Source organism: Pleurodeles waltl, chromosome 3_1, assembly GCF_031143425.1.
Source record: "Pleurodeles waltl isolate 20211129_DDA chromosome 3_1, aPleWal1.hap1.20221129, whole genome shotgun sequence".
Lineage (NCBI taxonomy): Eukaryota > Metazoa > Chordata > Amphibia > Caudata > Salamandridae > Pleurodeles > Pleurodeles waltl.
Window position 1 is genome coordinate 1,885,655,871 of NC_090440.1, and position 23,346 is coordinate 1,885,679,216.

At 41.9% G+C, this 23,346-nt stretch overlaps 1 protein-coding gene across 2 annotated transcripts in view; it reads right to left on the reverse strand.

Moving 5' to 3' along the window:
* Nucleotides 1–4,520: 4,520 nt before the first annotated feature.
* The window catches only part of NRP2 (neuropilin 2), a 163,916-nt gene continuing 145,090 nt past the window's right edge, over nucleotides 4,521–23,346 (reverse strand). The window contains exons 16-17 of one of the 2 annotated variants that reach the window (XM_069225987.1): nucleotides 11,418–11,480; nucleotides 4,521–9,621 (exon numbers count right to left, since the gene is read on the reverse strand). In XM_069225987.1, the coding sequence (XP_069082088.1) occupies nucleotides 9,329–9,621; nucleotides 11,418–11,480 (356 nt within the window). In that variant the 3' untranslated portion in view covers nucleotides 4,521–9,328. Of the gene's footprint in view, nucleotides 9,622–11,417; nucleotides 11,481–18,076; nucleotides 22,311–23,346 lie in introns of those variants that run through there. The other variant, XM_069225988.1, reaches the window with a different exon arrangement.

Sequence of the window (23,346 nt, forward strand, 5' to 3'; positions counted from 1 at the left end):
GTACGCATGTATCATCATGCATGCACACGCCTACAAAATTATATGGCTCTACAGCCGTGTCATTTCACTTCCTTTTTTCTTTGGCCATTTTGCACAGCACCTTCCTGGTACTGTTCAGAATCGCCTAAAGGCATTAGCAAAGATAATAGGCCCAAAAGTGGACATCTGTTGGCTTTGCCAATGTTTGTTGGTATTTGTGAAGGCCATCTACTAATTCTCATGAGTTGAGCACTGCTAGGCACTTGCATGCTCTCTTTGTAGGAATACTGCTCTTGTAACCAGTTCCAAATGATTGTTTGGATGCCTCTAACCTGAACTTCTATGAATTACTAGCCTCTTTCTTTAATTCACCTTTTCAATGAATGTGTTAATTCATTGAACAATTCCTTGATGAAGAAGCATTCTTCAGCCAAAATGCCTTTTGTCCCAACACCCAGCAGGACCCTAAGGAACCAGTAAGTACCTTCTGCCAAACTACAAATACAGCCATAAATGATGTGCAATGGGCCTCTCACGGTCTTAGGCCGCGTTGTCACTTCCCTTGCAGCACTATTGCTAGTTACACTCAGTAAACTGTACCTTTTTTTTTAACTGTAGCCCACACAGACACACAATTAGGCTGGTATTCCTAACACATTTGTCTGGCTTTCTCAGATTCTAGTCAGAGGCAATGGGGTAACAAAGCTAGCACAGACACTAAGGCAAGAGTGAAAAAAGGGCTCTCGGTAGGTCTATATCCTGGTTTGTTTGTATAAGAAAACAGCTATAATTGTGGTGCAGTGGGACCCCTTCAAATCCATATACCCGGCATCACTGCACCTGCTGTAATATTGATGCAATGCTTGTGGCTAGCTGCCATTTGAACAGTGTGCCGTCCTACGTGCTCATTTATTTTCTAATCTACTCTATAATTGTTTGGCTTCTAAATGTTTCATGCCTTATCACTGCTACATCGTGTCTTTTGCAAATCCTGTCAGTCAAGGATTTTAAGAGATAGAGCTCTTTAACATCATCCCTGATCAACTTATCCCTGTAAATATTGCTCTATGCAATATCTGAATTGGATTACATTTAATCTCCATTTGTCTGATGTTATTTTCCTCCACCCCTGAAGGATATGTTCTATTCTGCCCCCTACAGGTGTTGTATTTAGGAATAGTTCTTTGATGATGCCACTCCCTGATAGTGTTCGTGAGGGGACTTTGATTTGCAGAGTCATTTGTGTGTGAGAGTAGATCCTCCCTTGGGGGGTTGACCCCTATTCCTGCCCCATTCATAAAAAAAGGTTGCTGGCTTTGTTGTTAATACTGCCAACCCTGTTGGCTTGAAGCTGTTTGGCTGGTTCCCTGAAAGCCTTACTGGAAAGATCCAGTCTGGAAACTTCCTCTCCCTGTGGGTCTGCGTGATGGTGCTGCTCCCCTGTGCGCTCCTCCACGAAATTGAAATGCTCCCATTGATTTTGCTGTTTCATTGCCCTTTTTTAACTGCTTGAGTTTGTCGTCAACTTTACTGCCTAACAACTGTTCACCATTGAATGGGATGTTAAGGATAATGGCCTGCAGCTCTGGCTTGAATCCTGAAATTCTTAACCATGGGTGCCTTTTAAGTGTTACTTCCCTCGTCATCTGGCAGCTAGATATATCAGCTGCGTTCAAGGCTGACTTTAAACATGTGTTGGTGATGTTTTGCCATTATCAATTAAGTGTGCTGCCCTCTTTCTGTATTGTTCTGGGAGGTGTTTCATTGGCACCCCAATTTCTTCCCAGTGCTGATGTGCATGGTGATTCAGCAGGGCATTAGAATTTGTGATGCACCATTGGTTGGCTGCGCTATGATCAAATCTTCTCCCCATGAGCTCCATCCTCTTGCTTTCTTTTTGTGGGGGTGGCCCTACAGATGATGGGACAATGGCCCTTTTCCTTGCAGTTGACACAATGATAGAATCTGCAGGAACTGTTCCTTTGATATATGCTGGATCTTTTGACAAATGTTTGTATTTTGTCTCTGCCCTTGGAATCACAGCTCGACAAGTGGCAGGCTCTTCAAAGGCTTCTTTTCCTCGGGCTAGGACACTAAGGATCATGGGTAGGAACTTGGTCTTGGTCTGGTTTGACATTAGGGTTTTGAGAAAAAAACATGATTGAGGTTTTTCTTCCTCAAGTTGCACCCCATAACTTTTCTGCTGCATGCCCATATTGTCAGGGGGCAATGGTCTAGAGGGGTAACTGTACACTCCTTCCTCTGGGGAGTCAGTATCCAGGTCCTGCCACTGCTCCACGTTCTCAGCTTCTGACACCTGATATATTTCAGCCAGCTCTTTCTCCTCTTCCTCATAAAAAAGCCTTTTTTTCTCCTTTTGAGCCTCTGGAGTAAGGGGAGGATCAATTTCCTCTACCTTTTTCTCCCTGTGTTCTTTCGGCATCATAGTCTTCTGGGCCATGCTGAACCTATTTAGGCTTTCGTTAAAATCTCTCTTTCACTCTCTCTCCGCCACCTTTTCTTTGGAGTTCAGACTTGGTGGCTTTCTCTTTAACATCGAAGAGGCTTTTGAAGACGTCTCGGTCATCGAGCTTTGTTGTTCTGCTAGCGGCTGTCTGTTTTCGCCACCAAAGCGTTTTTTCCTCAACCGTCTTTCGACGTCTTGGATTTGTTAAGTCTTTCTGCAGAGTCTACTTCAAGAAATCCAAGGTTCTCTTTTTGTTGGGGCATGCCTGCGGTCGGCGAGCTCTTTGATGCTGAGACTTCCTTCGATGCCCTAGAGTCACCTGACTAAATGTGACCCTACGGGCCCTTTTTTTTGAAGCAGATGATTCCCTTACCTCTGGATTGTTCAAAGTCTTGATCGCCAGACCTTTGAAATCGACAAGCTTAAATTTGACGTCCAAAGTCTCTCCCTCTGCTTCCTCTGCGAGATTGTCCTCCTCCTCACTGGATGGGTCCAGGTCCCTTAGGAATGGTGTTGTCTGCTGGCCCTTCATGCTCAATCAATCAATCATTTATTGAGTGCGTCATGGTCTTGAGGCACTGGAGACGTATCCTGCTGGGTGGAATAATGATTATTTGAACATCCAGGTCTTTAGTTCTCTTCTTAATTACTGGAGTGACGATGTGGTCCTGAGGTGCAGGGAAAGGTTGTTCCAAGCTTTGGCTGGCAGGTGTGAGAATAAGAGTCCTCCGCTGTTGGCTCAATGGATCCGTGGAGTGTCTGCGAGAGGGAGGGAAGCTGATTGGAGGTGTCTGGTCGGTTGGTGGAAGGTCAGGCATTTGTTGATGTACGCTGGTCCTTCGCTGTGCGGGACCTGTTGATGCATGTTGCATGCATGCTGTGATTTAGCCAGTCTGCTGTGATCAGCCTGTTTCTGCCCACCTGCTGTGATGAGCCCGCCTCTGTCTCTCCCTCACCCTTAGCGTCTTTGAGGTGATGATCGAGCAAGCATTGCAATCCTCGCTTTAGTTTGACGGGAAGACCGAGTTTGCAGAACGGATGCTTGTCTTTCTTTGAGAGCTTGTGATGGCAGTTCTCAGAAAACTGGAAGGGTGTCTTCCCTATTGAGGCCTTTCAGGAAGCCCCCTGAAGGAGCATTCTTGATCGTCCTTTAATTAAAAACTTCTCTGTTCCCTAAAAATTCCTCCAGTACCTCTCTGTCAATTCTGTTATTGATTTGGGTGAACAATTAGGTGATTTCTAAGAATCGCTTCCCAAAAACGTCTTCCCTGTATTGGAGCTCCTTCAGCAGGCTTCAAGGACCAATGGCAAAAAAAAATAATCTGAAGATGGTGACAAATGGTGGGAGCTTCTGGAGGAGGAGATACAGAATCACAGGAATCACAAAATGGGCAGATCCGTTGTCGCCCAACGACAACAGCATAAATGAAAAATTGAGAAAGGACTAAATAAGACAGAAAAAGTTGAAAAAGTCTGAACCCATCTCCTAGGTGGTGGAATAATGCACAGCATGTGGATCCAGAAAAGATTCATGCTGAAAAAGTTGAGTTCCTTTTAGGATTCTGGAACTTTGTCATTCAGTAGGTCAGTTGGCCAGTCGTCTCCCATTCACCAAAGTTTATAAACGATAGTGTTACTTTTTAGTATATGTGAGCCTGCGTGTGAGCTTACAATGCGATACAATGCAGTTCATCTCTTTAAACAACACAGTGGTGAATTGCATCGTGTTGCGTCCAGTGATTAATTTGTAAAAGAATGAATGCTGGTGCTCAAACCTATGCCACGAAGCCTGCGGCTGGCACTTTTAAATGTTAGTGTGGCAGTAAGGCAAAAGGCATTGTTGCTACATCACTGGCTGTTCAACAATGCTGTAGTCCCTTTGTATACCATAAGTGAAGTTCCTCGAGTCTGGGGGAAAGGGGCTCTGTCATAAAAGCACACTGAATCCTTTTGCTCCCTCAAGTACAACCAAGAAACCATCTTACCCCAAGGAACATGATTGCACAGGACTTATTCCACTAACTTCTCATAACGGCCATTATATGTCGATTTGTACAATAATTGGACACAGACCTTTCTTTTATGATATTTATTTAAATAGTCATTTAAAAAAGAATTTCTGCAAATTACATAACAGTTTGATTTGTTTTGACACAGAAGAGTCATAGGAAAGCTATTGGTAACATGGCATCTGGCTCAGCCAGTGAAGGATCGATCAGCTTGAACGCTGACAACGCTGGCAAAAACAGGAGAAAGCTTGATTTGTTCAAGGGCTCTCAGTTGGTCTTGGACCAGGTTCTGAGTAAGCACAAGAGTATAGTTGGCTTCATGTACGTGCTCTCATGCCATGGACATAACGGTAAAAAACACAAGCCAGATGTCGCTGAAGTCCAATGTACATTTGCATATTTCCCTCCCACACCATGAAGGTATATCCAGTCATTTGTGTCACAGGGACCATCCGGTGAGTGATATCACAATATGTCTCAAAACCCAAGTAGGCGTGATCAAACAAAGAAGCATTCTGGAATGCCTATCGTTGATGATTGTTGATCCAGAGCTGGATAAAGAAAACTCGTTTGTGCTTTGCACTGGATAGCCCCTGTAAGGACTGCTCATATTTTTCAAGAACAATAAGTTGCAGCTTGCTAAACATTGCACTGAAAAGTACTCAAGTTGCTGGTAACAGCTCACAAAAGTAAAAAAATAAATAAATACATTCAGGTTGAGGGTTACTTTGCTCACACAGGGAAGAGAATGTTTTTCCTTCTTTTAGAAGGAAATATATTATGAAGTTTTTATTGATGTTAGGTTTAGAAAAATGGTGTTCTGTAGTTTGAACAACTAAACTATATCGAGGCTGTGTTTGCCCGTTTTTGGATTTATTTTCAAACTGCTGATAGCAGTGTATTAGAAGTTCAATAATCAGAAACTTGGAACTAATTAAAGGGACTAGTAATTTTAACAGCACCTTCTGCTGTGGGATATGCGAGAGTAAGCATGTGTGTCAATCAGGATCGGCTAGGAAAAAAGGTTTCTATGGTGTGAGCCACCAATTTCGTTGCCTCCCTGTTAATTTGTAATCCACTTGATGCATTCTTGTCTTTTACAGTACAAAAGGAGTGAAGATAAAGGCAAGAGACCAGATTTCTGATCTCCAGAACAGGTTAGAGTCACTAGAGGTGAAGACCGAATCACAAAACAAGTGAGGCAGGCCTTTCCCTACAGTGGAAGTTTCCAGTGGGAGGATATGTGGCTCATAAAGAAGTGAGCCTGGAGATGAACCTGTGATTCAGACAGGGATGATTAGGTACATATGTAGATCAGAAGAAAGAGGGCTTTGGGATGAGTTTGTGATTGACAGGGATGTGTTCAAAGAGGGATGTTTAGTTAAGGTGGTAAAAGGGATAAGGATGGGTTTGTGATAGAAGGAGGCATTGGAGTTTGTGGTTGTGTTTGTCATTTGAAAGTGGTCTTGCAGCTAAATCTGTGACTCAGCTGGGGTGCATAGACGCTTATTTTAGGGAGGGAGTGGATCTGTGATGGGAGAGGGGCTTGTGGTGGATAAATGCGTGGTTTCTTAAACAAGTAGGTCAAGGATAGGTATGTGGTAGGAGAAACGTGTGGAAGAAATGGGTAACTAAGTCAAGGAGTGATCTATAATAGGACAAGAAGGTTGACATAGATGTAGAGTAGAAGACAAAACAGTCAAGGATGGGTCTGCAAAGGAGAGGGGCTTGGGCTGGATGGATCCTTGGTACAGAAGACAATAGTCAGGTGGTAAGGTAGAAGCACTGGTTGGGTGGTTTGTAACACAGGGGTTTCTGGGAGGGCCTATAATACTAGAGAAACATGGGTTGGATGGACACATTGTTCTAATAACTGAGCATTCACTCACAGGCCTGCATTAGGAGAGGGGCTTAGAGTGTATGACTGCCTGAGTCAGAGCACATAGAGTGGTAGCAAGTGAAAGCAGTAGAGTGGTGATAAGAATGACAGATAATTGGAAGAGACCAACGATCTCTTACGAATCTTGTGGAAAAAAGGCAAGCATGAATTGGGGTTGTAAATAGTTTGACTGCAACAGTAGGGGTGGACAGCACTGCATGACATTATAGGTATAAAGGATGAGTTGAAAGGTTGGAGTTGGGGTAAGGAAATGGCACTTTTCTTTCATATTCAAGGCACTTGATAAAAAATTTAAATGGAAGTGTTGGTGTATGAGTAGTCAGATGAATGAAGCAAAGGAGGATGAATGTTACCCAGTGTTGTGAGTGAGACTTAAGGCTAGATCGGACTTCACAGCATTCACCCCTATCCTAGATGCCAACAAACACCTGATCAGGATGTTCCATTTGTGGCATATCTGGACCACTTTTATTCATGCAGAGTGGTACATGCAATTCTCATGGGAGGAAATGCAGTATTATAAGTAAAATTAGGCTCTAAAGGATAAATACCAGGACTGCATAGGACTGTTAGTATGGGGATAAGCAGAACATTAAGTACATAACGGGACAGTTAAGTGGTATGAGTGAAAGCTGTAGGTATGTATTTGTGATATATAGTTTAAATTCATGTACTCATTTGTATGGCACCAATTACCAGCACACATGCCTGGATGAAAGAGGAAAGAAGATTGGTAGCTACCAGAATATCGCAGTCAGAATATTTCCGGGGATTTATAAAATGTCTTAAATATTGTTTGCAAAAATATTGGCCCGATTGGAGTTAATAACAGAAAATCAATTCTAAATGGGACAATATCTTTGTAATGAATGTTTAGGACAGAATGTCTATGTCAGACGATATTTCTGATTACGATACTGTGACATACAACCAGTAGCCCACCAAACATCCTCAGTTACATCCAGTTGTCTCAGAATAGCATGCAGATTTGGAGACAACCAAGAGTCTGTGCCAGCACTTTCCCTTATCAATGTATTTATAAGTCAGGATATTCCTATCACTGACATTGGCACAATCCTTCTCTTATGAACACACAGGCAATAGCAGTTAATCAATTTCAGCTCTGTAACCTAGCATAAGCAGTACTCTTGGGCCTGGAGTACCCTCTGACCACAAATGTCATGAAGGTGTTCATACTTGACCAACAAACTCTTCCTCAAACAGAATTTCATGTAGGGATGCATCAAGTGGAAGCTCGACATCTGCCAACGACTGTCAATATTCACCACCCCTTTAACAGAGTTAGTACTCAAACTGTGTTTGGGAGTGAGAAATCACAGATTGCCACTGATAAATCCCTGAGCAACAAATGAATCGTGGATTTAGTAGCAATAGATGCTATGCTACCGTTGGTTGACTGACGCTTCGTGAATTTCGTTGCTATACCTGGCAACACCTACCATCGTCTAGGAAGCATTCATTCCTCCATACCATCTAGCTGTATAGGAAATATAGCTTCACTCAACAGTATTGAAAACTCACATTGATCATGGCTCCTCAGGATGTTACTCACATCAGACTATCACTGCTGTCTTCAAGGCTTTCTGAAAGTTACCTTATCATGCCTGGCAGAATTCCTCAACTTCATGGAGCTGTTTCATATATTACTTGTACATTTCCATTAATTCTAGAAGAAAAACACAGATTCAAACTATTTCATGAAGGCTATAAATAGTTATAGAAGATGAGGAGAATTGCATCTTTTTTCTGAACAATCTCTGTAAGAAGGCCATGGAAATCCGAGTAGCAGATTAAGAGTACTATGGTAGAGCCAGTATGCAAAGGCAGGTTCTGTGACATGGAAGTGATAGCCCCAAATTACTCTTTTAAGTTTCTTTCTGTTATCCCTGACCTGGTGATATTCATATAAAAGCTTGATGGATGAAATGTAAAAAAAAAAAAATAATAATACCAATAACTTCAACCCTTCCTCCACTTTCCTATCACAACAAAACAATCTCCAGAAATAATTACAATCAAAGCCAGCTCTGAATCGTAGAAAACGTAAGAAATGAGTGTTTTGCGATGTTCTTTGCAAAGAAAAAGGACTTAGAGGAACCCAATAAGAACCCTGGTCTCGTCACCAAGATCCTGACGGCTTCTGACCCAAAGACCTGGCTGTAGAAAATGGCTGTCATTCACAAATCATGTTAAGGCTCTTCAGCATGCCTCAAGGACGTGCTTCCATGCACTTTTTGCACTTTATAGTTTCCTGGAGGCTTAGTCGCATTTTTAGTTTTCGTTTTGTTCGTTCCACCTGTTGTAGAAAGTGCTCCTGTTTCCATTGACCTTATAACCGGTTGTAGAGGAAAGACAATACAGCGTCGGTATAATTCCCCCCCCAAAAAGCTCAAGGCCAACATCAAGCCCTTCTCAGCGGGCACCAAAGCTGCCAGCTCAGAGTTCTGCTTTCCATCAAAGTGCACCGCTAGCAAAGAGAGGAAGTCCTCTTCAGTCTAGAAAAGCTTGTTTGGGTGTAGAGGAAGGGGCAAGGGAGATAGTATGGCTTTCGTGCTGCTTTCAAAGACACAGTCAAAATGTTCTCCTCGCCAGCCCCCATGAAAACCAGGAAATAAGGAACAATGATCAGTAAGTTCTCCTTCAGTTTCCTATGATCCTAGGGGTAAGAAAAAGAGCTTCCTTCACTTGTTCATTTCGAACAATTCTTTTTGTCCCAGTGCAGTTTCCATAGGTAAAGCATCACTGGTTCCATGACCAGCAACCATAGCGTTTGCAGGATGTGATCCATTGGTTAGAACTGTGCTAGCATTGGCTGGTCCGAGCCAACCTTCACGAGTGCAGACAGCTCTCTGTCCAGATTCTGGCGGTCAGTCCCATTACGAAAAAGGAGCCTTTTCATCCAGGCGCTCCCGCTGGCATGGTTAGTGTCAAATCTACTGGGGGCACTGCTGGTCACGCCTCAGAGCAGCACTTCTGGGGGTTTATCTTTACCTTGTGTTTGACTCCGTCATAGAGTTCAAAGTTGTAGTTCTCCAGGGTGGTGGAACTGCGCGAGGAAAGGCCACTGTAGGAGCAGGTGCAGTACAGAAGCAAGCCAGCACAAATGGCGCCCAGGAGGACTCCAAGTGAGCTCATAGCAATGATGGTGACCAGGATGGGATCTAAGGTGTAGAGCCAGTTCTTCTCCTTGTCAGACATCGGGGTCACCAGGGAACTGGCAGGAAGGTCAGTCGCTCCATAATCGGCTGGGAAGAAACGGAAATGGTTATAATTAAAAGTTTTCATTTTCAGTGTTGTAATATATTCTATTTTGAATACAAAGATGGAAAATCCTCTCTGTCACCAAAGGATACTGTTACCCTTGCTCTTAATTTAGATGACATGTGCACCTGTATGTGTCTCTCACAAAAGGAAGATGTGATCGAATGCGGGTTTGGTGCATAACAGCCAACCCAAGCAAAGCGTGAGTTGTTATGAGCCGCACCATTTCTTAAAGGGAGATTTTAAATGAAAACTAGGCTTACATGGTAGAGAAAAAAATATTTATTGATACGTGGGTGTGAGCTGTTGGACACAGCATTTTTTTTATTGTGTGCTGACAGGATTTGTGACCTTTAATACGTCAAGCACGAGCTTAGAATGTTATTAGGATAAAATGTTAAACTGAGACCAGACATAGGTTGTCATTATGAGTCTGGTAGTCACTTGCGGTGGCAGTCGGACTGCCGTCATTGCAGTGGTCTGAGTGCCACATTATGACCACGGCAGTTGTGCCACGGTCGGACCGCCAGCAGAGCCCGGATCGGAGATCCCGGCAGTCTGGCGGTTGTGGCGGTCCTAATCCACCAGGGCAGTGCTGCAAGCAGTGCTGTCCGGGGGATTACTACCTCGTTCTCCGCCAGCGATTTCATGGCAGTAACATCACCATGAAAAGGCTGGCAGAAAATGGAGCAGGGAGCTCCAGGGGGGTCCCTGCACTGCCCATGCACTTAGCATGGGCAGTGCAGGGTCCCCATGGGCAGCACCCTCCCAACGTTCACTGGCTGCTTTGTTGGGAGGGTGCTGCTGCACACTGCATCCTACAGCATTGCCGCTGGCTTGATTACGAGCCAGAGACAATGCTGTAGCATGTTTCCTGCTAGGCCAGCGGGTGGAAACTCAGATTTCCGCTCGCTGACCTAGCAGGAAACTCTTAATGGGCCCGGCGAGGAGGTAGCCACCATGGTGCAACGTCCCTGTCGGAAGTTTGGCGGACGGCCTAAACCGTCCACCGAACTCATAATCAGGCCCATAGTGTGCTTGGGTATAATACAATTTAGCTCATAGACTACCATTTGTAGCTTGTAGCTTGTGCTAAGTGAGCTTTTTATAAGTCTTTTTTATAAAAAGGACTTTTTCAAATATTAAGGTATACATTCCTGGGCTGCTGCTACTAGTGTCAACTAATGCCATGCGTTAATGCACTTCTTTTTTTAAGCCAAGTGTCATTGGCAGGCTCCCTTTTATCCAGGAAATGTGTGCAGTGTTAAGAGAGAAAGTTTGTAGTCCCATCCAACAACTGTATACAAGACAGTATTTCATGTTGTAGGAAAGTGATTCTCAATCCTTATATTTGGTGATAGAACCAATGGGATTTATCTTAGTAACAGGCTGTCGAACATGTTTGCCGGGTATTGTTATTTTTCCTCCTTACCGTTAAGTAATATTTCAAAATCTTGGAATCAAGAAATCATCATCCCTCCATATTGCCTCCCAACGTCTCTTAAAGAGACTTGGGCGTTACTTTATTCACCATGAAAAAAATAAGTTGAGTGACGAAGCACTCAAAAGGTGAAATGTTGGTTCGGCTCTGATTCCCGTCCCCCAAACTGTACACAATATGGTACAACGAGGCATCATATTATAATCCCTTTACATGTATGCTCTAATTAGGGTGAAGTTCATCAATAAGCAAAAATAAATTAATGAATTTAATGTTGGCCAGTGCAGTAAGTTAAACTACAGTGCAGGGGTCTTAGTAGTAAGGAGGCTGCACACTTACCATCCTCGCCGGTGTTTCCTTCAGGGTAATAATCCAAGTAACCGTTTACCAATGGGATATTCACTGAAATGAAAGAGGTTACACTCTGTAAACTAGGACATTACAGCATGATGGAATTCATTGGCAATGAGAGCACCATTTAGTGGGAGTGGGGTAAGAGGGAGCATTCACAGTGATTACCTGCATCCCTGCCCAACTAAATATTTTATGTAGAAATCGAGTCACAAAATCCACTTTTTAACGAAAAGTATTCCTCACAAAACTCAAGCAAATTCCAAAATCTGATCAATATGTCCCTTTCCAAATACCTTTTTCATCGAAAACTGGGCACCAAGCAGAGATGTTTGACAAACACCCACCCATTTCCTGCTGATTAGAGTTTGCCAGCGTGACATTCCACACATGGTTTAAGACTAATGAAGTTCGTGTAATGTAAATATCAAAAGATGATGATGATGATAGCATACTAAGCAAAATATTTTTTTTACTTACCATCATATTTACATTGTTTGATAGTTTGCAAAGATGTAACAGGTGACTAATTCCCCTGCTTAACTCTTAAAACTTCAAAACTGGGTTAAGAAAATATTGGCAGGCTCCTCCAACCAGCATCACCATACGATGGCGGCTAAAACATGCTTTTTTAAGGAAGAAAAATACTAATTTTCACCGTGTTAAAAAGTTCCTCCAAAGCAGTCTCTTGGCAAAAGACTGAGTTTGTGTTTCCTGGCACAGTGCACATCGGCGTACTTCGACAATGACTGTTCAGTTGAGGTCGGTTTCTTTATTTCAACTTTTGGGCAGATTGACTAACCTCATTGCAGGTGATCTAACTAAGGGCAGGGAGCACGAGGGGAATGTGGCAGCACACCTTGGTCGCAAACCACATGAAGAAACTTTGATGCCATGCATTTGCAGGAAGCTGGCATTATCCAGCAGTAGATCTGTGAAATTTTATCATAAGTTTTGGATATACACAAACACACACACACACAGCCAGATTCAAACATATCACATGCACGTTATACATACATCTATATATATGATGTGAATATATAAATATAAATAATGTATACGTTCACATGATATATGGGGGTATATATGATGTCGTTGTGCTTAATATGTTTAAATGTGACGTTGTATGTGTGTATATATCTAGGCACACACACACATATATATATATATATATATATATATATACAAAATCATGATTGTAAATGTTTTATATATATTCAGTTCTACCCATGCACTAGTTTGCAATTTATTGCATGCAGCTTGTTGAGTGAATTCCTAAAAGAGTTCTGTTTTCATCCTAAGGCTGAAGAAGGGTTTCTTTTGTTTACACTTCACAAGTGTTACGAAAAAAAAAATGTGGAAAAGCAAAACACATGAGTGCACTTGGGGTGGGCAGTGAATGTGGGAACAAAACTCAAGGTCACATTCCTTCCACTTCAAAAGCCCGGAACACCCACTGGCTTCCTCTTTCACTTGAGTTGTAAGAGGCAGAGATCAGCACGAGCAGTGCTCGCCCCCTTTTTCACCGAGTGGAGGATGTTTGGCTTGGATGCCTGGAGCGCCGGGCAGGATGGGATCGGGCACATAGCCAACGCTATCCGAAGTGCAAGGTTGTGCTCCGTTCACATCATTCCGCTGCCTGCTCGGAAAACCTTCCTGCAGCCTCTGCCTTCCTAGAGCTGAAAGACTGGCACGGCTTGGCGGGAAGAAAGGGTGCCGAGGAAGCAGCCAGTTTCACTGCATTTCCAAACAACCAACCAACCCTTTGTCTGATATAATATAAACGAAGGGACCAAAGAAAATCAGTTTCCTGCTGCTCCTTTTTTTGGGTCTCGCCTACCTGACACAGCAAGCTGACTGTTTGCGAAAAGCCCAATTGTCAGCTTAGAGTGGGCTTTGAGGCCACTCATAGTTTAGCATTGATTGTCTTTATTGTCACACTTGTGTGCATGCTTTTTATTCCTCATTAGCTTGTGTGGGCTTTCCTTCCTTTTCTTGTGTTTGCCTCTCCTCTGGAACACGGCCTCACTATTTGTGTCCTTCCACTGCTTAATTTTCAGACTCAACTATCCTCTTTTTGGTTAAGCACTCCAAGAGACAGCATGTTTCACTTATGTCATGTACTTCTCTCCCCATCCTTTGCGTTTCTTTGGCCCCTTCACTCTGTGTGGTTTCCCCCAACCCATGCCCTTTGCGTTGCTTCCCCTGAACCGCTTCAAAAAAGACAAAAATACTTTTCCTCTACTTTGTATTATTTGATAATCCAACTTACATAGGTAAATATAACGAAAAGAAAAGTGCAAAATGGCCAGCCGTGCCATAGGCTTTTTATTCTGTTCTCTTTCGCCATGCTACACAGTATTTTAGATGCATCCCTAAAAGCCACCGCCACGGCAAAAAGATCCCAGAGGCGAGACCTTTTGGTTTCTCTTTGTGTTTGGCAAGCCTTTATCGGAATGCAGCTCCAACAGGGCTGGTTGTTTATGCTGAGGTTATTTGCACAGCTGCAAATAAGACCTTGGGTCAATGGCAAAGAGGATAGATATAAATAAGTGGTGGGGAGGGGAAAATAATGGGCAGGTATTTCGCAATAACAATGAAAGAGAGCATTGATTTCATTGGCTACAAAAAAGAAAGCTGCTCTGCGTATGGTGAACCTCCATACCACACACAAAAAATGACCACTATTAGGTGCAAGTTTGGATCTGGTAGCCAATAATATTCCATAACCTACTATCAATGAGGAAAGAAGAACCAGTATTTCAAGCAGTTAGGTTCCTGCTGTTGTCTCTAGCTTGCTACTGATCATGATGCAGTCCTACTAGATAAACCTCCTTTGCTGCTTGTCCCTTCTTCAATGTTGTTGTTCTTATTTTTGTCACAAATTCAGATTGAGTGGAGCAAAGATAAAGGCAAAACTGTATCACACTAAGTTACTAAAACTTATACAGAACAGTGAGGGGTTGAATCCTGTCAGTCATAATGACCTAGGGAAAGTATTTGTGATATCAATTAAATATATCCTAATGGCAACAGGACACCTGGGTTTCCAGCAAAGGTGGTATGAGAACTTTGAAATAAATAGAGATATCTAGGTAAGAAATTCAAGGCTGGCCTAGACGCATGTTGGGTACTTTAAGTACGTTAGACTTTATTTTAAGACATTTCAGGGACGGTGAGCAATTGACAGGGCCTCGAAAGAGGACTACTTCTTTTGCCCTCACCATGTGGATAGGTGGCCAGGTAGTGTAGGGTAAGTAAGCACTAAGAAGAGCTTTCCAGGCAGGAATAATAGGAAGAATTTCGAATTACAGTAGTTTTAATCAGAGGTGGACTAGCTTTCATGAATGAAGATTGAGGCAGCCAATCTGACTCAGCCTCACATGAAACAGCCTTTCAGAGCGACAGACCCATTAAAGGAACCTCCTTTTTCCCCTCAAACACAGTCCTCTTTTCTTTCATGTTGGGCATCTGGTACTAGCTGTAGGTTGGGTGAAGTAATTCAATGTATTTAAGTTGTGCTCTAGAACTACAAACAAGGACACTTACTACATCTGTGCAAAGCAATGTGAAGATTTGGTCGTATAAGCCATTCACCATGTCCTGCCTCGAGATCCCCGAACTTGAGTTGGGCTGAATCTTTAATTAGGAAGCAGGCGTCCATTATTTTGTCATTAAAACAATTTGACTACTTTGGAGAAAGATATGTGCCCTAGGGACAAGAGGGGAAGGCCAGGCTTCTTGTGCATTTCTATGAGATATGCCATTGCCAAAGCACAGGACCTATTGATGTCCATCACTAATGAATCTTTCTGGTTTAAATTCACGCTCCCTCTTTCCAATATTTTATCCTGAAGCCAATATGAAAAATGTGCAACTTCTAAGAAACATACTCATACTCTTATGTCACCCGAGTCTGCCCATAGGTTAACTGCTGTCCCCCAGTCATAAACACATCTCTAAATAACAAAATTTGAAAAGAAAAGAACGATGGATAAAATCCGAAATTTTCTATTTAACATTCGTGAAAGTAAAGGATGATCTAAGGAGGCTTGATCTCCCAAGATTCTGCATGTGCAGTAGTATAATGCTGGCTTCTGCACAATGCCTTTTTAACAGGGCTTGATGCCTATCCACTGTGGTGTGAGAAGTGAGGTGAGACATGCAAAAAAAAACCTTTTAACAGGCGCCAGTCAACCCAAATATTTTATTTTAAATCTTTGTTCTTTAACATACTATTTAAGAAGTTATTTAATTCCAGCCCTTTGCATCACACCAGTGTCACAATATATTTGTGACGGGATGCATGAATAAAAGGATACAGCAGAAGTAATCTACACATGCATAGGCAAAGACAATAGACCTGGGTTTAAAGCCAGACACACAGAAGGGAATTTACAAGAGCGGACAGCAGCACTCTAGTGGAGGCGGAAGGATACATCCAAACAGCCAATAGTATTAGGTGTGAGGTGAATACTCAACTGGGCTGAGCCAAGACATGACTGACAAAGTCTCAGGCCAGTGACTTAAAAGACTGGTTAAAGAAAGCCAATGGATTAAAGGTAAGTACCTAAAGCCCATTGTATGAATATTGTTAGCAGCAGGTCTCTTTAAGAGCTACACTGTCAAAAGACAGACGTAAGAAGTGTTATTTAGAGTAAATGATCGACCTGTTCCTTGTTCCTCACACTCTACTTAGCATGGAATGTTGTCACAGGCAACATGCCAGAATAATGGTGTGAAACAGCACAATGTTTTTTAAGGATCCCAGAGGTACAGTGTGTTACAATGAGTTGAAGACATGATATCTGCCCTGCATTGGCTGTGAACTGTGAATGAATCACTGAAATCCATATCACTTGATGCCTGATTTAGATATTGGCAAGCAATTTACTCCGGATAAGCATCTTACAGCTCAAGAGATGCCCCCACACTTTCTTCACATGAACCTGTACCTCGTCTCCAATAAACAAATTAAAACAAGTTCTAGGTGGTATGCTAATGAATCAGCCTTGTGTGCAGGGCCAGACCCTTTATCTCAAAGCACACCTTCCAATTATCCATGAAAGCTTGTGTGCTATCGCACAGCAACAGAAGTAATGCTCTTATCACCAATATGCATAGCTCCACTCTTATGCTCTAAAAACTGTCTTCCATGTTACAGGCATATGATCCCTAACATGAAAAGTGAGATCATATCTCCCCACACTCAGAGATCTACCTTGGTTTAATTGCAGATGCATGTACGAGGCATTCCACATCAATAACCTGATTGCCTCGCCTAAAAGTTTTTTTTTTTTTGGGTCCATGGTCACACAAACAGAATCTCAAATGTACTGGAGATCCCGAAGGAAAAGAAAAATAACAAACAAGCAAATAATTCCTTTCTTCTTTCACACTACCCGTCCCTCCCAATCTGGGATAAAAATCCTGCACATTACACTGCCTTCTCTCACTACTGACATTCAGGAAAGAACTCTAGACTCTTCTTTTTTCAATCTCACCCAAGCACTCTGAAATGCTCAAAGAGGCAAACTGGCCAATCAACACATAATATATGAACAATATGGACAATTCGACCACCAAGCTCTCAGACCCTCCAACTTATTGAATGCATTAAAGTACCACTACTCGTCTGCTGAACTGACTCTGGTGGCTTATGTGTTCACTTTTATAAACGCTAAATTCATGAATTAATACTTTTAAGAAAGGACTTTAGCATTAGACTGCATTAACCTGTGTATTTTATCAACAGTCTCATGATCTCATGATTCCCTACATTTGAAACTCATCGTGTTATTTATTTTCGTGTACCTCATTCTTTCATGACATATATACAACCTGGATATTTAAAAACATGTGTTGTTTGCAAATTTGCAAGCAGCTTACTGAGACTCAAGTTGTTTAAGACAACGGGTTAAAGAAATCAGCAATACGCAGTGACATTTGTTGTTTTTAGTGTGCTCCAGACCTAGTGTGTAACTTTGATTAGCTTGTTTTGTCTTTCCCAAGGGCATACTTGGAAATTATATATCCCATCTGCGGGGCTTTCCCACAGAGACATTTTATGTAATCACATTTGGCAATTTTGCTCTTCAGAAAACTCCCTCAACGATCAAGCGGGTTGCAGCAGATGTGCATGTCCTAACAAGGCTGTGTGGTAAACATGTAGGGGTTCAAAACAAAAAAGATGCTGGCAAATGAAAGCTGTCAAAACATTTCAATTATCTCCCACAGTGGCTTTGGAGTGAGTGTTGTCCTTGTAAAGTAGAAACACGAAGCATGGAGGAGATGCAAGGTCTAGCTCTGGCGTCTGACTGGTGCCTCCTCGGAATATGGCAAGGAGATAACCTCACACACCTGAATTGAGACACTTACAGTCTGCAGGTCTGCAGGTGCTGAGATAGTGGCCGATTTCGTATTCCTGTCATACGGAGTGCTCGCTTTTTGTTTTGTGTTTTTCTATCAGCTTTCTGATTTTAGTCTTTTGCGGTAGCTTTTTAATTCCAATCTTTTCACCCCGACTTTCTTTAAAATGCTCATTTTTGTTTTACTCTGTTTCCTCGCACGCTCCTCTGTTTAAATTTACAGTGAGCACCCAACACTTTCAATAGCATTTGCAAGGTAACAAATCAAAAGAGGCGTTTGTACAAAAATATCATTTTATTACATTCCACTCAGCACATCTTCAAATAAGCGTCAAATATACCACAAGATATCTTTGCACGAACAGGCAACTGGGGCAAGGCTCGGGATGCCACCGTGCTAGAAGAGAAGGGATTGGCGACTTCAAAAATGGATATTTAACCTGCAGTCTTTGGCCGTGTCTTTGCATCACACGCTTACAGGCCAACCATGATGGTTCTGCCGGATGAGTTAATCACATAGAGGATCAGAGGAATTTGCCATCCTACAACTGTATGTGGTGTCAGTCCTTTTATAGATTTATGGTCATTGTCATTTTTCCAGATATTAAACACGACCTTGAACCTCAGAACAAGTTATGATCATGTAGAAGTCACCCACCTTCAAAAGGCTACTAAAAACCAGGGGATTTATTTAAGAGACAGGCAACTTGTCATCTGGTTATATTTCTCAATAACAAATAGAGGCTATAATATATCTTTACATCAAAAGCCTACAGCCTTCATTTTATGAACAATGTAAATCCAGACTATTTAATGTCTTCCCTCGAGCTTTATAAGCTAAATGGTATCAAGTGCTGCTGCAGAAATGTGGAGCTGTGGCCAAAGCTGGATTTTCACCAAAGGTTCTGTTGTGAATTAAGTCCTATCACCTCTTTCTTACACAAAGTACTTGTGATATCAGAGTTCCTCCCCAAATCATAGATTTTCCTTTAAGAAGTAAAGAAATTCAAATGTTAATGACGGTGGACAGCTCAGATGGTTAAGGCACCAGTTTTAGGACCAGTGTGATCCCAAATTTGCATGTTCTGATCCCAGCAGAACTCACTCAGCCTGTTCATCCTTCCGAGGTAGATAAAATGAGCCCCACATTAGTTGTTAAATGCAGAGTGACTTAAGAATAAAGGGTGAAATAAGTGCAGTGCTTGCAATAACTACTTCTAATAGTAATGAGTAAGAGATCTCTCTCGGTACTGTGATAAGACTTCAGTTATTCTTGCAATGTGATGTCGACAAGTATGCACCCTGATATAACTTGTGCTGAAGTTCAGAAGTGCACACTTAATGACTTTTGAAATAGTAAGAGAATAATTACTTTTATGTAAAACTAATCAGGCTTATTTGTTTGACTCAGTGAGACTAAGCAAAGTGCTCAAGAAAACAGTGACAGGGCCCCAGCACCCTTTACCCTCCAAGAATATAGGAGGACGAAATATCTGACATCCCCAAATAGACTCCATACTGGGCTATACAAAGTCTTGGGAATTAAAACAGGTTGTATCTGCCAAAATAATGTCCCTCCACTAACATGCAATGCATGTCAGAGAAATGGTCTCTGTGAAACCTGCAAAGGGTTCATGGTTTACTAGGGCAGGGGCTCAAGTCGAAATATAGATCTATTTTAAAGGTCCACCAACAAGTTAAAAGTGCTAAACGATGAATATTCTCCTTCTTCTCCAGGGTAAAACGGATAAGAAATGTCTCATTTTTTGTCTTTTGTCACAATTTCAAAACAAAACACCCCGTAGTATCAATATTGTGCTGATTTGTAGCACCACCATTCCAGCTTCAAGTTATCTTGTTAGAAACTTGTAGCACACAGCAAATGTAGTGTCCTCTGTGATCATCCGTTTCTTATTCATGCTTGGCCTCTAACAGCGGGAAAGGGGAGAACGCCATTAATGTAGCAACCAACATTTTGTTGGTCATAGTGAGCCACGAGGTGTGTGGGGGCATTGTAGGGTTATACTAGTGTTGAAAAGATCGCGCCAGGATGAGTTCTCAAACTCCCCACAGCTCATTATTCAAAACACTGCATTTCATTATCCATCTCTATGCTCCATCTGAAAGAAGGCACTTGTTATGTGCATGCAATAACCAAACATAATCAAATGGGAGCCCACACATTAAACTACAGAGGTTTGAGTACCAGAGTGACTGGCTCTACTTGAGCCACTCAGGACCAGAGCATATTTTTTTGCTGCTCAAGAGGTCTTTGCCAGCTTCAGTTTTCTTGCCCCACAACAAATTAACGGATGGCAATGGCCACTGCAGAGATTTTGGGGCAAATAGGTTCTCTTCTTTTAAATGTCAAGCATTTTCATATCATCAATACATGCATCCACCAATTGAAGAGAAATAGTGGGTGACATGCTACTGGGTTTTGCAAAGCGAGTCAATACACTTTGGATGAAAGTGGATTTTACCATAGATTTTCCTCCATCTGTAACAGGAAAAATTGAAGGATTTTTATGGAATATAGCATGGTATAGAAAACAAATGAAGGACAAATTGGCACATATGCAGACCCTTCCTTGACCAGTTAAAGATGGAATTAGATCACAGGCTAAAACCCTTCTGACCGCTCTTTATGACAGGCTTTGCAGCATGCTAAACCGATATACAAAGGTGTCTTCCCAGGTTAGAAATCTTGGCAAGGAGACCCCCTGCAAGCTGGTGTATGAGGTTTGATAACATCTGGGCTACAGAGATGGCATCTCCGTAAGTATCTCAAAATACTTGACTATTATGATATCAGAAAATAATAAACCAGTAAGCAAAAGAGTATTGAGAATCGACGATCATCCGAAAGTAGAATAACGTTAAGACCTACTTAGAGTGTTTACAGAAAGTATAACTTTGTAGCCTGCATGTAAAACGATTTCCTGTTGAAGAGAAATTTAGCTGCACAAAGCAGGACTGTGGCCTTCCTCTGACTACTCTGCTCTCCTAGAATGCATGGGTGTTGGCATCACATGCGTAAGGGCGCAGATGTATAGTCAAACACTACATTAAGATATTTTCACTCTGTGCGTTTTCACTGGCTCCATTCTTAAGGGTCAAAATTCATATTCAATAGGGAAAGTAAGACTTCTTATTGAAATGACAAAGAAAAGGGAGCCTTCATTCCCCTTTCGCCCCACTAAAAAATAATACATCAAGGATAATAATATTAATAGGCACCCTAGAATCAAGTCACTTAACAATAACAAAACACAAAACCATATAACATGACGTCCTGAAGCTACTGAACTTACTTCCACCTGAGACCTACTTACAGTACGTCTATGAACGAACCAAAGGCTGGATGTGACATGTACAAACTAAACATTCATCAGAAGCTCTTCTGACTTAAGGCAACTTTACAACCACTATTTTACAGAGGTTTTTTCACCACCTATAGATCTATAAGTTGCTTGAAAAAAATGAGGCAGAAGTATATATTTTTTTTCTTCAAAAAAACAAGTTGCAATTTCCTTTTGCCTTTCCTTACTATTGAGCAAGAGGGCCATTGGTTTACTCCGTTCCAGTTGGGGTACAAAATCAATTTCTTCCTTTCAGCAGTGAGATCGGAGTTCTACCACACATAAGCCCTGCCAAAGCTAGATAAGGCAAGAGGAGTAAAATGTCCCATCCCTTAGCCCGAAGATTAAACAATCCAGTATAAGTGTTAGAAAAGAGCATCTAAGACCTTCCTCAGGCAGGCGGGCAGTGGGCAATGGGAATGCTTGCCCTGTGCATCAGAAGCAGAACAAGCAATTTTTCTTTTTTTAAAAAAAGCTCTCCCAAAAAAGTCAGAGCTTTTTGCTCATGCATTTTCTCATTCTCTTTCTCATACGCTTACACCTACACACACTCATAACACGCACAATGGTACATATTCACACATGTATGTACAGACACACTTCTGGGCTTTCTTTAGAGTTTTCAGGAATAAGAAATGTCTTTGAAAAAAAAGAGTATTCCAGCTGAGAGTGACTAAATGTCTCTTTCCACAATCCATGATGCAGCATTGGTTGAATCCCAAAAGAAAGAGAAAGTGTGGATATAAATGCGTCTTTTAAGTTCTCAACGTATCAATAGGTGAAGGACAGGGGAAAGTGCAAATCGAGGCAACGCATCTGAAGTCTGTTTTGTGTAAAGTCCTTGTTGTGGCTCCGCTCTCAGCATTGTGTGCTGTTGTACCGTTCATCTTGCTCTAGTTTTATAGTTAAGGTTGGCTCCACCGCCACAGGAGCGCCATTGCCGTAGTGTGCGGGTTTGTAGGTGATGGCGTGCTCACTCTTCTTGGCCGCATAGCGGAAGCGGTGGTAGTGAAGCGCCAGAGCCAGGGCGACTGAGACCAGCACAACGACGGCCCCGCCGGCAGCCATGACGTAATACCAGTATGTCGGGATGGGCTGCACTGACACTGTATCCACTGTGGGCTCGCTCCCCGGCAGAAGGGTGCCGCCTGGAGGAGAGACACAGAAGAGTGTTGCTAGGTGGGATGCATGTGGACTAACAATGAGAATAAAACATGCTTTTAAGTGAACAAGTCAGATTTGCTCACATAGACACACAGAAACTGATAGCAAGGGTGTTTCAGCAGGGACCGGCATTAAACCATCCTGTTATGACATGTAGACATTACATGGTCTCTAACTTTAAGATTAAGAGTTTCTGTTTGTCTACTCCCCTTTCTTGCATCACCACATATTACATGGTCTACCGCTTCAATATTAATGAAAAACTGAATCACGCTCTATACCGTTAACCCTTTAAGCACAGGCGATACACGTTCTTGAGCTCTATTACAAAAGGCTTCCGGTGTGCCTACCCTTTTCCACTACCACAGTAACCAAATAAGGGCTCAAGATTTAACATCAAGGACTGCACAGCCCATCCATCGGGTCCATGTACTTTCCTACAATTAAAGGACAACTTGGAAGCAGAATTTAACAGTAAGGATTTTTGATTACTTCTCCTGCAACTACCTCTGCTACCATGCCTGTATCATTACCTCCACAGCTCCATTGCTTATCTATCTCTTACCTCTACTACCAAGTAGCTCAACATGTTTACCTTAACTTATATTACTATTTTTTTCTAAAGTTATCATTAATTTAATCACTTTCTCCTTGATAGGAACTATACCTCATAAAAATTGCCTGATCCTAACATTAACACCACCCCTTACCAGCAATAATATGTTTAAAGGGCACAGCTGGAATTAATTATTTTAAATGTATGAATTTCAAATAAAATACATCATGTTTTCTTACTAAAGCACTGTTGATAACCGTAGCTCTAAACCTAATCTATGGTCATTCATTTTATAATCATATTAATAATTTAATTTTATGCAGCTTTACTCCAGTTTAAATAATTGTTGTTGTTACTCACCCAAAATATAGCTTATCAAGAAAATATATAATTATTATTAATAACTGAAGTGATTACATGCTATTAAATTAAATTGAAATGATTTCAGCACCCCTACATCAACT